Source organism: Stegodyphus dumicola, chromosome 9 (genome assembly GCF_044657685.1).
Source record: "Stegodyphus dumicola isolate Sdum_Otavi_A_Nest chromosome 9, ASM4465768v1".
Taxonomy (NCBI): Eukaryota; Metazoa; Arthropoda; class Arachnida; order Araneae; family Eresidae; genus Stegodyphus; species Stegodyphus dumicola.
The window spans coordinates 152,312,526-152,324,672 of NC_140776.1; the positions used below are offsets into that span (position 1 = coordinate 152,312,526).

Genomic DNA, 12,147 nt, shown 5'->3' on the forward strand with positions numbered 1-12,147 from the left:
CGAAGATATACTTTCCTAATATCTGTAGTATTATTTCGTCATCATTCGCTTTGTCTGAAATCTAATATCTATCTTTCAAGTCAACAATTATCTATTATACGTATTTATTCAGATTTATTGATTCATGTGAGAATGACCTTTTTATTAAATAATTAGTAATCGAATACCTCACTTTTAGTATGTAAGGGATTTTGTTTTAATACTTCTTTCAGAAAACGGATTAAAACATACAAGGAAATAAAGAACAAAATCAAGGAAATTTCAAAAATGCAAGCGTTTGCATTAAATATAGTATACAGCTTTTATTATAAAGTAACTTTAAAAACAAATTAAACAGTTTTATGATTCTTAAAATTCCCTTTAATTAGTAAATTGTTATCAGTTACCTCCATGACCAGTTGCACAGCACACTATCATCCATGCAACTCCAAGTGTCCAAGCTACTCTGTTAAGGCTAGCGTAAAACATGGATTCCCAAAAAGATGGCTCTGCTCCTTTATTCCATTCCCATACACCGTACAAAACTGAGAAGTTAAAGACGAATGCTAGGCACCATCCAACCAGTTGAATAACCTGGATAAAAGAAATCGGCATTCTTATTACACTACTACGTTCTTCTCACATCATTTTTCTTTCCTCCAGAGGCTAATCAAATGGCATTTTAAAGATGATATTTACCCTAGGAATTTTTAAATCAGGTTTCGTAGCTAGAAGATAACCAGCTAATATTCCAATGCAATACGGTCCAGCGTGAACGAATGGCCTAAAGTAAAAGTGTGCCCAGTAGGCAATCCTTTGGCTGGAAAATAAAAGATGAAATTTGTAAATATACTTTCTATGAGAGGGATACCGACTTAAAAAAAATCAAATTTAAATTATTAGCAATAACTAAGGCACTGTTATAATACGTTTACTAAGGAAGTGTTGTAATTAAATAAATGGCACAGTGGTATATTCTTTCTTACAGCAGTACGAAGTTAAACACACTGGCCCCAAAAATATGTTTTATAGCCTTTCGTCTCAACTTACTTTGGATCAGGATGAGCAAACAGCATAGTTGGCGGATACTGATTGACGTAGGTACCAACGCCCGCGTACACTACAGAAGCTAAAATTGTCAAAACGCTTAGAGACAAACCAATTTTTGGCCACCTGTAAAAAGGCAATTATTAATAAAAGTTATTACTATATAAAATTTGATATACAGAAGGTGCCAAACTCTCAGTAGTCGTTAAACTCTGGACAACCATGCATATAACAGTTCTTTAGTTAACCATATCCACTGTACGTGCCAATACGAAAATTCATCGAATCAACTTTTTCTTGTATAAAAAATCGCCAAATTGTTCCAAGTTGTTTGCAAATACGTAAGTACCCAATGCATTCCGTAATTTAAGCTAATTAATTTTAACCCTGAGTCTATTAATTATTATTTTTTGGTGAATCTTTACATTATGGTAACTTGGCGATTTTTTGGCGAAAATTTGGCGACCAACCCTGCTACAGCAACATGCTAGTGTTGTTTTGGACGCCATTTTGTTTTCACGAAGTAAAGGCATTTTTTTTTTTTTTTTTTTTTTTTTTTTTTTACTCAACATTTTTTTCCAACAATCTGCTAGCCAAATTACGCTTATACTAGAACTTTTATGGAACAAAAATGCTTAATCACGACAATTAGGTGCTAAATTGGGAGAAAGTGCAGAATCGCAAACTGCTTCCCGTGTTTTTAAGAATTGCACATACACGGTATCCATGTACACGTCGATCTATTTTCACTTAAACAAACATCCCAGAATTGCACAAAAATGGCATTGCACACACTCTTGACTTGACTATGTACACATCGACCTATTTTCACTTAAAAAGTCAAAGAAAATTTACAAAATTCCAATTCTTCTTACTTTTGTAAAAAGCGCCAAACAAATAAGTGGGCGATTCTGCACTTTAGCAGCGAAATTGTTTCTAAGTGCTTATTAGTTAAAATCACGATCGGAATTTTCCGGAAAATGTCACATTACATGTCTCATGATCTCTCATTTCTCTGAGACAAAATAATCTGTGATTCGAACTGTGTACTTCTCAGATTATTGCTAAAGTCCTAGCTAGTAACCTTTATCGCCTTACCAAAATGTCGCCAAACTACCTCTTACCATATTCTAATGATTAGCCTATTTTTTAACTTGTAATAAAGCTTTATTATGAAAATGTAAAATTTTTATTTTAGCCTAAATGAGTAACATTAAAAAACGTATTGTTTCCTTATTTTCACTTCCTAAATTAAAATAATTTTACGTCAGGTATCATTCGATATCTACACAAATCTTCAAGTACTATTTTTTATTTAATTGATGGGTTAATGTTGGAAATGCTAGCACTTTTGTAAAAGTATTTGAAGATTACGGTCATATTTTTAAATTGTCGTCCGTATATGAATTCCAAGTGCATATAAATGTACAGGATCCATCAGAAAAATGCACACACTCTTTAACAAAAGGAAATTCTTTACTGCGTTCTAATACCAAACTTAATTATAGATTAATATAATCAAGCATATGGTAGGTTATGTTAGGTTTAATATAATCTTCTTATACCTGTAATTTTACAGTTATAATACAGTACTCAAAGTTTCAGAATTACAGCGGTTAGTGACCAAACGCATAGTAGAACTACAAGATATTGCTTGAACAACGTTTGTCAGTGTGTCCGCGGGAATAGCATATGCCGCTGTAATTTCTTGATAAAACTTTGTTTTAGCTTAAAGGAGCAACATATTTTCAACGAAAGCTACTCCAATTTCTGCCAATTTTCTGCGATATCCTTGAAGATTCCCCAAGACTATTTTGATTCACTTTCTTACATCATACATTATATATTGCAGTCATAAGAGTACCGATATGTGTTGAGTAAATACCTCACTACATAAAGAAAATTTAATTCGCTTTTGAAACCAGTACGCAGATGCCATCTGTTAAAGTCGTATACAATTTTCTGACTTACCTTGAATTTAAAAGAGTTTTTACCAAAAGATACTAAAAATTGTCTTTTATTTCCTGTTACAAAAAATAAGTTCTTACTGAAATCGACATACGAGTTTATAATTTTACGCATTATATTAACTTCCTTTCAGATTTGTGAGTCACGCATTACAAAGTTTGATGCAATAATCAGTAAAATTTAATTTTGATGTTCGAAATAGGGATTCGTCATTTAAAATTAATATAGCCTAAAATAAACAAAAATTATTATTTTAATACGAGAATGCATTGCATTTAAACCTCGCACAGAAGCATTTAAGTATTTAAGGTGTTTTTTTCCTTAAAAACAAACAAAGACCAGTTATAACTAACCTTAGAAGAGGCAATAAAATGAGCAATGCAGCCAAATACAGTTGAACATCCGATGCAATGTACCAACTTTGAGGAATGCACTGAAAAAGAAATTTTCATAATATTTCTTATTTTTATTCCAAGAAAACAAAAATAGCAATACACAAACATTTATCAAGACTTTCATGCACAAACGGGAAAGGTATTTTCCATTATGAGTTTGTCACGGAAGGAAATGAATCTGCTCTTCGCATTTAGTTGCAAATAGGTTTTACTTAAATACTTAGAATGAGCTTTAGAAAATCTTTTACACTATAAGCTATCGTCTTTGCTATTGATGTTATGGTCTGAGGACAAATTACGCATTGAAGTAATAAAGCTGCCTTATGCATCAGTTTCCCTAAATTTTATTTGGTAATTATCTTTTTATGTACTTTGCTTTAAAAGTTTCATCTTTATAGACTCACATAGAAACCCTTGTGTTCAATATTCATCGCAGTAAAGCCCAATAAAATCTAAATTTTGTGATTAGATAAAAAGGCTACAGATTTGTTTCCTTAACTATTGCTCCTAAGTTGTAAAGTCCTTAAGTTTATTTTCAAGCTGGGGACGTGAAAAATGGGCAGTGCCCTAGGGGAAGACTCAAACTCCTGACTTTCCGAATACGCGTCGAGTATGCTTCCAGTTTCACTACTAAAGGAGAAAATATCTTATAAGGTGTGTTTTGTTTTGTTAGGGCGCAGCCCGGTCCACCTTGGAAAACAAAGTTTGCCATATGACCATATACGGGCTAAGCCAGTACAAAAATCACCACACAACTATACAAATACACGAATCACACAATGCCAATGGCTTCCTTATTGTTGTTAACAATCTTCATAATCTTATGCGCTATTCCTCTTGCCCTAAGTAAACCATTTTTCATAAAATATATGTTCGCTCCATCAATGCACCTGGTTAACTTACATTCTGTAATAAAGTGGACATTGTCTCCTACTTTTGTATATACTTTACGTAAATCATTATCTTCAACATGGAATCTTTTCAGATAAAAGGGAAATCTCCCATGACCTGTAATTAACTGATTCAAGTCAATGTCATTGTTAATATTCATATTTTCCTTAGGAACAAAAATCTTCATGAACATATTATTTTTAGCAGAGTTTTCCCATTGAGTCCGCCATTTATCTACAATGTCACACTTCATAATGTTAATGCATCTTCTCCTGAAGGCTTGTACATCAACAGTTTCAATATCATTACTCATTGTTGCCTCCTTTGCTAAGACATCCGCCCTCTCATTGCCCAAACAACCAATATGTGCTTTAACCCAATTAAAATTCAATTGATGCCTTACCTTCAATTGTATTACCAATTTTTTAATAATTTGAATATTTAAATTTTGCTGCTCGGGGTCAGAGAGTGCTTGAAGAATTGACATACAATCAGAATGTATTCTAATTATATGTGATTCATTTAGATTTCTAACAAGCCACCCCAAGGCTTTTTGTATAGCAATCAGTTCGGCTTGATACACCGAATTATATTTTTCTAATTTAAACTTCGTATATTCAACTTATAAGGTGTGTATTTCGGATTAAAAATTTCTTAGTAAACAGCATAAAACTGTAACAGAAACTCTAGGGATAGAATAGTTTTTCTCTAGTGTTACTCCTTTATTTAATAAAAGTATAAAATTTAATTTTTTGTAAATTTCCCGTAAAGCAAGAATGGAATGAGTTAAAAGATCTTTGGCCCACCACTTGCGGGCCGATAAAGTGGCTGAATACTTGGAGTTCGACCCGAGCTCAAATCCCATCGAACAGGTCGGCTGCATGGGAGCTGGCTTTCCCTAATTGTAAAGATGATACGAGTCAGTTCTCTTAAAAGGTCTTTCACGAAGGCTTCCCTCCTCGTAGGCAGATAGTCTCCGAGTTGTTTTACCTTAATCAGTTAACCATAGCCGTTAAATGAGCCTTACGCGCTAATCAAGTTAAATGAAAAACTTTTCTACAACTTTGCTTATAAAAATTCAGGAAGAAATGAATTCAATAACATTTTCGGGTTCAGCTGGGAAGATAATAGCTGTGTAAATGCTGTTTAACCCAGTAAGGAGCTTTAATTTCCAATACAAATTATTTTCATTTCGTCGCTGTTCCTTTAAATTTAGAGAATGTTTAGAGAAATACTACGTAATAATACGTATTTAATACGTAATTAAAAGTAAATAATAACTTATTTTTACATTTCTGAAGTTTCGAAATGCTTAAACGGAAAACTTACCATTTGCTCAGAATTATAAAAATTGTTTATGAATATTAAGTTTGTCCACCAGTTATCCCAGCATGCCTTCAGATGTTTGTACGTGGAATCATGCCAGATAGGACCAGATCCCAACATGTTTCCTAAGAACATGAATAGGATGACGTAGGCGTACACTGGAAGAATTCTGAAAAAAAAAAAGGCAAAGAATTTTGAACTGTAGTCGAAGACCTTGCTAATAAAAAAATTAACGTCTTAAGAAAGAATAAACTTATATGTATATATAATAATATGTTATATATTATACATTACTTAATATAAAATTGAACAATTATTTAAACAATATAAAAATTAGGGTATAAAATAATAAAATCTAGCGCTTAAGCAACTTATATTGAAAATTACTTTTGCAAAGTACATTTTTCAGTAGAAAAAGTTTAAGATTATACTATCGGGGAAAGTGAAAATCTATTTAACAAAAATATTCATTAAGAAACAATTAGCGATTTTTAAGCAGTTAAAAGTTATTAGTCAAATATTTCTTCAAATTAAATTTTAAGTTAAGCAATACAATTTTTTAAATACGTATGATAAACTGTAATTTAATTATTCATAATTTAATACTTAAACTGGACTTTCAGGGAGTAATTATTTAAAGACATTAAACAAGAATAATTAAGGAGTTTTGAACGCACTTTCGCTCTTATTTACTATCTAAGCGAACAGAAACAAATAGTTCTTGACTGTCTAAGAATGGGAAGGGCCCACCAGCGGCCGAGCGGTAAAGACGCTGAACACTGGTAGTTTGTCCGAGGTATCATAAATGGATCCTGTTTTTTTAAATTTATCGTCTGATAATTTAAGCTGCCACTACATCTATGATTCTTCACCAATCTATTTATTCCGGGCAAAAGCTGGTACATCATATATATACAGTCGATTCTCGTTATTACGTTTTGTATCAGCACTCCCGGTATAACTTTGATCAGTGGATCTTTCATTAGCTTAATGTAATTTTTCCTTGATCTAGCAGTATATCCCTTAAAAAAGTCGCGAATAACGACTTTCTAGAGCCTAAAAATAAGTTAAATTCCGAGATCTTTTTATGAGGAATAAAGAATTATTTTGAAGGTCATAAATAAATAATAATTGCTGCCAAGAAGCAAATGTAATTTTAACTATTGTGCCTTGAGTCCAGTTTCCATGATTTTTTTCACTTATTCAAATTTGTACCTTATTTCTCCTTTTGTTGAGCTGAATAATAAACCTTCAGACAACACTAAAGATCTACTGAATATATTATTGTCATAAATTCTTTTGAACAAAATAGTATACTGGCTATGTTAAAGCAGTGCTAATGATTTTTATTTGCGAAACATCTGTCTTTACAGCAACCAAACATTTTGAATTCAACGCCAGATTACATAATTTCTAATTAGTTGCTGTCATTTCGGGCTACTTTTCTTGCTGTCACATTCAGCTTTTGTCCAGTTGCTTTCAGTCCCTCTATCTATGCCTTCATTAACAGCAACTAAGAATTCCGCTTTATTAATCAATATCATATTAAAAATTTTGCACTTTTCTGAAAAATTAATTCCTTCTGTACACTGAACAAAATTTCCACAAGGAAGGCATTTAAAATTGTTAAAAATAAAAATAATGCGAGGGGAAAAAGAGAGCATTTCAAAGAATTATTAAGCCACACCATACTGATTCTTCAAAAAGATCTGATGACCATCAACATTCATTCCTTTTTACTTCCCTGTACCTTATAAAAGAAGTATAGTAATGGCGAAAAATTTCGGGTATCATAAGTCAACTAAAATATCCATTTTTACAGAATAGAGAATTTAAAGAATCATTTTAATTCATAATTTAATGGAACGCCTGAAAGTTTTCCAACTTTTCTGATTTTTCTCTACAGCAACTACTTAATTAAACATCATTTCTTATCAATCCCGAGTGGACAATAAGATTGTGAGTCAATTGTACTTATAAATAAATACATTTATGTGTGCAAGATAAAGATATATATAAAAAATAAATTTCCAACTTTAATTCGGAATATCCCGTTAAGTCTCATTGTTGAAACTAAAATAATCATGTAATCTGTGGCGATCTTGCGTTTGCAATCGTCTGCTATCTTTTTCCCGGCAGGCCTTGCGAGAAATGTTTATGTAAAAAACATTTATAATTATGAATGTTACGTAAATATTTTTTGTTTACTGAGTTTAATTTATTATTTATTCTTTTTCTCGGATTACCTGATTTAATATATTTGGTTTATAGTTCAGTCTAATATGCTTATGAATGAGGTGTGTTGCGAATTAAAATTAGAACTGCGATAATTATGAAGAATCGTGCATAATTAAAAATCCCAGTGTAATAGCAATCACTATATTAAGGCAAACTCTATTTTATTTTGAGAGCCTCAATTTTCAATTTTATTTTCATTATTATTTTTTTACAGTAAGAATGATCTGTTTATATGATTCTTTTTATGATAACTACGCTTTATACCAAATCAAAAACATTATATTCGGTCTATTAAATTATCTTTATAATCCATGTGTTAAATAATCGCAGCCTATCCCTGCTAATTAGCTGATTGCAATGAATTATAACTATTTACAAACTTATGAAATGCCTCACAATAATGATATATTCTAAAAATATTTACTGAAATACAAATGTTGATACTTAAAAGTATTTTAATTTCAAAATACAAAATATTATATTCTGATAACAGCTGTTATTTAATTTTTAATATGTCAAGGAAAATTTCGCTTACCTCCATAATCTGTGAAATATATATAACTTGATATTGAAAGGATGACCTCCTTTAACCAGTTTTATTGTGACATAGCAAACAAGTAAGCCCCTAGAACAAGAAACCAAAGAGTAAGCAAATTTCTAAGTTTTGAAAAATGTATAAACAATGCATTCTTAGACATTTAAAATCCACATTCATAGGTGATAAGAAAAGTTGGCTGAAAGCAACGGATCCAGATACTGTGTACTTTTAATTTCATATTCATGAATCTTAGAAAATCTAGAAAAATAGCAGATGATGATTATTCAAAAAGATCACACATCAGTATTCGTATGAAATGTTAATTTCCTAAATTCCTTTTAAGCAGAAATTATGAATAATACCTTGAAACGTTCGTTTCATGTTGCAGTATTGATATCTTATATATTGCAATACTGACATCTACTGAAATGAAAGTAATTAAACTTTCAATTTTTTCACCGACTAAATTCACGATTATGTTCATTTAGACTGCATTTAAATTTACATAAGTTCGAAATTTCTGTTTTCTGATATTCTTATCTTTGTCTAGTCATTTCGAATTTATTTAAATTCATAAGTTTCTTATAAATTTGAAATTTCAGTAAGTTGCAAAACTGAGTGCACTCTTCTGCTACTTTAGAATCAATATAGTTGGTTTAGTATTTTTATCAGTCTAGTAACCCGGAGTAACACTATTCTTTGTTAACGTTTTTATAGTATTTGTTCCACTAGTTTTTTTTTTTTTTAATTAAACTGCATAACTGCAAGGAAACCCCTTGATTAGGACGATACATGCCCAATGCACTTTGTAATACAATGACAACTTAGGAGAATCTGTATGAAATAAATAAAAGAGCAACCACTAGAGATATTCAAGCGAAATTGAACGTGCACCTGTAATAAAACTTAAGATCTCTCAGTTAGCATCATCTAGTGACCTTTAATTATAAGTTAGAATTAATGGTCAAATTTTTATTTATAATATTTGAAGTTAAATTATTTCAGTCTAATAACGAATAAATGAAAGCATGATCATTCTTTTAAACCAAATACCTCTCGTGTCACTGTCTACTAAATAAATAATCACACTTTTTATAATTATATCCCATTTGCGATTACTACTATTTGTATATTAAATATAATTATCAATATCTTAATTGTTTTTGTAAATCCCAATTAAAGAAGCATAACATATTTCCATATCAAACATTATTATTAATTAAATTAAACATATCGAACGTCATGAATGCACTTTGCGTCCAGGAGTAATGTGTGTCATAGTGACTGATAACTATGACATTCAATTTTTGCTAATGATATGGCTTTGAACTGTATTTTAGATCAACATTTATCCGGATTCTTACGGACAGCCGAGTGTAATCTAATACCTAGATAATGGGAAAGATATTAGAGACCTGAGAAGAATTAAAGCTTGTAGAGACATCAGGATTTTTTGGAAGCAAGAAAGATATAAAAATTAGCAATCGTCCTCACCGGAAATCGAACCACGGACCTCTGAAATACCGGCTCAGTGTGCTGATATCCCAATACGAAGGCATGCTGGGAAGGCGGGAGAAATACCTTATGAGCTATTGAAAAACTCAAGACTTCGTCGAATTCTTCTGTACTCCATCTAAAATGGATACCATCTAATGTAAATCTAAAATATAATGTTACAGCTGATAGACTAGCAAAGGAGGGTACTTCTATGCCTCAGGTTTATGTTGAGCCTTTGACCTACCTTGAACTATACTCGAGAAAAAAGGCTTTAATTAATACCTCTTGGAGACAACTACCGATATATTCAGGGTATCCTAGTGCAGATCCTGGTATTGCCATTCGTTTTATGAGTGACTGAAAGTACCAAACGTCTCTAGCTTCGTTGACTTCAGAATATTTAAGGGCCCTCAGGGGACCTCCCGTGGTACTGAAGTATTCCCAACTTTTGTCAAATGAAAAAATCACGAAGCCACTGTGCAACATCCACTTAGTTGTGATGCCTTCGTGCTCGAAGATCTGCTGAAGAGACATAAAGCCGCGTTGGAAGTCATGAAGGCGAATGATTTTATGAATCTGATCTAATTCAAATCAGACGTATTAGTAAGAGGAAAAAGTAAACATTCAAATTAGAGTTAAAACTGGCGGGAAAAGAGACATATTTTATCTCTGTGCAACATGTAGAATTTAAGAAATCAGTCAAGCACGCCGAAGGTATTTCTGTAATGATATAAAGGGAACATATTAAACTCTGAATGCTGTCTCATAGTTCATTTCCCAAAACCTGGTAACATTATAACATTGAATATAAATGTTATTATATCTTAGCAGGCAAATTTAAAGTACAGAATTTGTTCTCGACACTTTTATGGTGAGATTCTTTGAAATACACAAAATAATTACATATGTCTCTACATAAAAATATTTTATACGAAATCCTCTTGGAAAGCATTTCTTATTCCTTGCGAAAATGATAGCATTTCTATTAAAAGACAGATTTCGTAGCGTATTTAAATAATTCTGTCTCACACTAAAAAATCATTTGAAGTTATGTTTTCCGTTTTCAAACATATATGTTTTATTTTACAGTAATATATATATATATATATATATATACACTATAAAATTAAAAACCTGATGTACACCACATGACTTCCTTGTACAGAATATCAAATTATACGCATTTTTTTCTTGCATTTCATTTAAACTTATTGGATTGAATTAAATCTACTTCGTCGATAGCGCATAAGCCACATTAGAATAAATGCACTCTTTAAAATTCACTATATTAATTTATCATAGCGACACTCTGACGCTAGGTTCACTTAACAGCGTTATAGTTCGTTCATATTATAACTCAGAGTGCACAAAATTCATATCATTTGAAGAATTATCTAATCGTTGCCACATGTTCTATTCAAATACTATAATAAATCTAGAACGATGTTAAAAGAAATTAAGCAAACAAAACAAAAACGAAACAGTTTTTCACAGACGATTTAGTATTTTTCATTCAATTAATTCAGTTCACAATCGCGACAAGGCAAAAAGTACATAAAAACTCAAAATATCACTATTGAAAATTTGTAAGTATATCTTAAACACTTATTTTCTCGAAAAATTCCCAAAAGGATTAAGCATGATTTAATTGGGAATAATAAATGAAGGCCTTATCTTTGTTAGTGCAATGCTTAGTTTTTATAGATTGGCAACAAATCTACTATTCTGCTGTTTCAAATGCAAACAAATATGTTCGCCATGTTATTTAAAAATTAGGCTTAATCGCACTTAAACAGCTTTTAAATTGTTGATAATTCTACAAATATTGCTTGCAGATTTCTTAAAGGCATAAAAACCTTAACCAGAAGATAAGAACAACATATTTGAATCATTTTTAAAGCAAAAAAGGAACAAATTACAAACATATAAGAGTAAAGAAACTGAGATCACTGAGCCGGGTAACAGAGTGGATTATATCACTGAGCCGGGTAACAGAGTGGATTAAATATAAGTATATTTATATACATTTGGTGCTTTCGATTGCAACCAAAACACGTGGTGCACATCTAGATGTTATAGCAGTCCTATATACAAAATTTTAACGTTCTGAGTCTACGCGTTTTTAAGTTATACGTATGTATATACGTACGTACAGACACCACGAAAAATTCTCTTCAGAATTCATTTTAAAGTAGTTTTATATTTCTTTCCTTACGTACAGATGTCAATCAAAAAGATCGTTAAATTGCATTCGATAGCGGTCAAAAT

General features: G+C 31.3%; 1 protein-coding gene across 1 annotated transcript in view; it reads right to left on the reverse strand.

Annotated features, from left to right (window-relative positions):
- The window catches only part of LOC118181512 (nose resistant to fluoxetine protein 6-like), a 59,499-nt gene that overhangs the window by 9,646 nt on the left and 37,706 nt on the right, over positions 1 to 12,147 (reverse strand). The window contains exons 9-14 of the mRNA XM_035350671.2: positions 8,380 to 8,469; positions 5,610 to 5,775; positions 3,348 to 3,427; positions 1,030 to 1,152; positions 679 to 799; positions 387 to 573 (exon numbers count right to left, since the gene is read on the reverse strand). Of these exons, the coding sequence (XP_035206562.1) occupies positions 387 to 573; positions 679 to 799; positions 1,030 to 1,152; positions 3,348 to 3,427; positions 5,610 to 5,775; positions 8,380 to 8,469 (767 nt within the window). The remainder of the gene's footprint in view (positions 1 to 386; positions 574 to 678; positions 800 to 1,029; positions 1,153 to 3,347; positions 3,428 to 5,609; positions 5,776 to 8,379; positions 8,470 to 12,147) is intronic.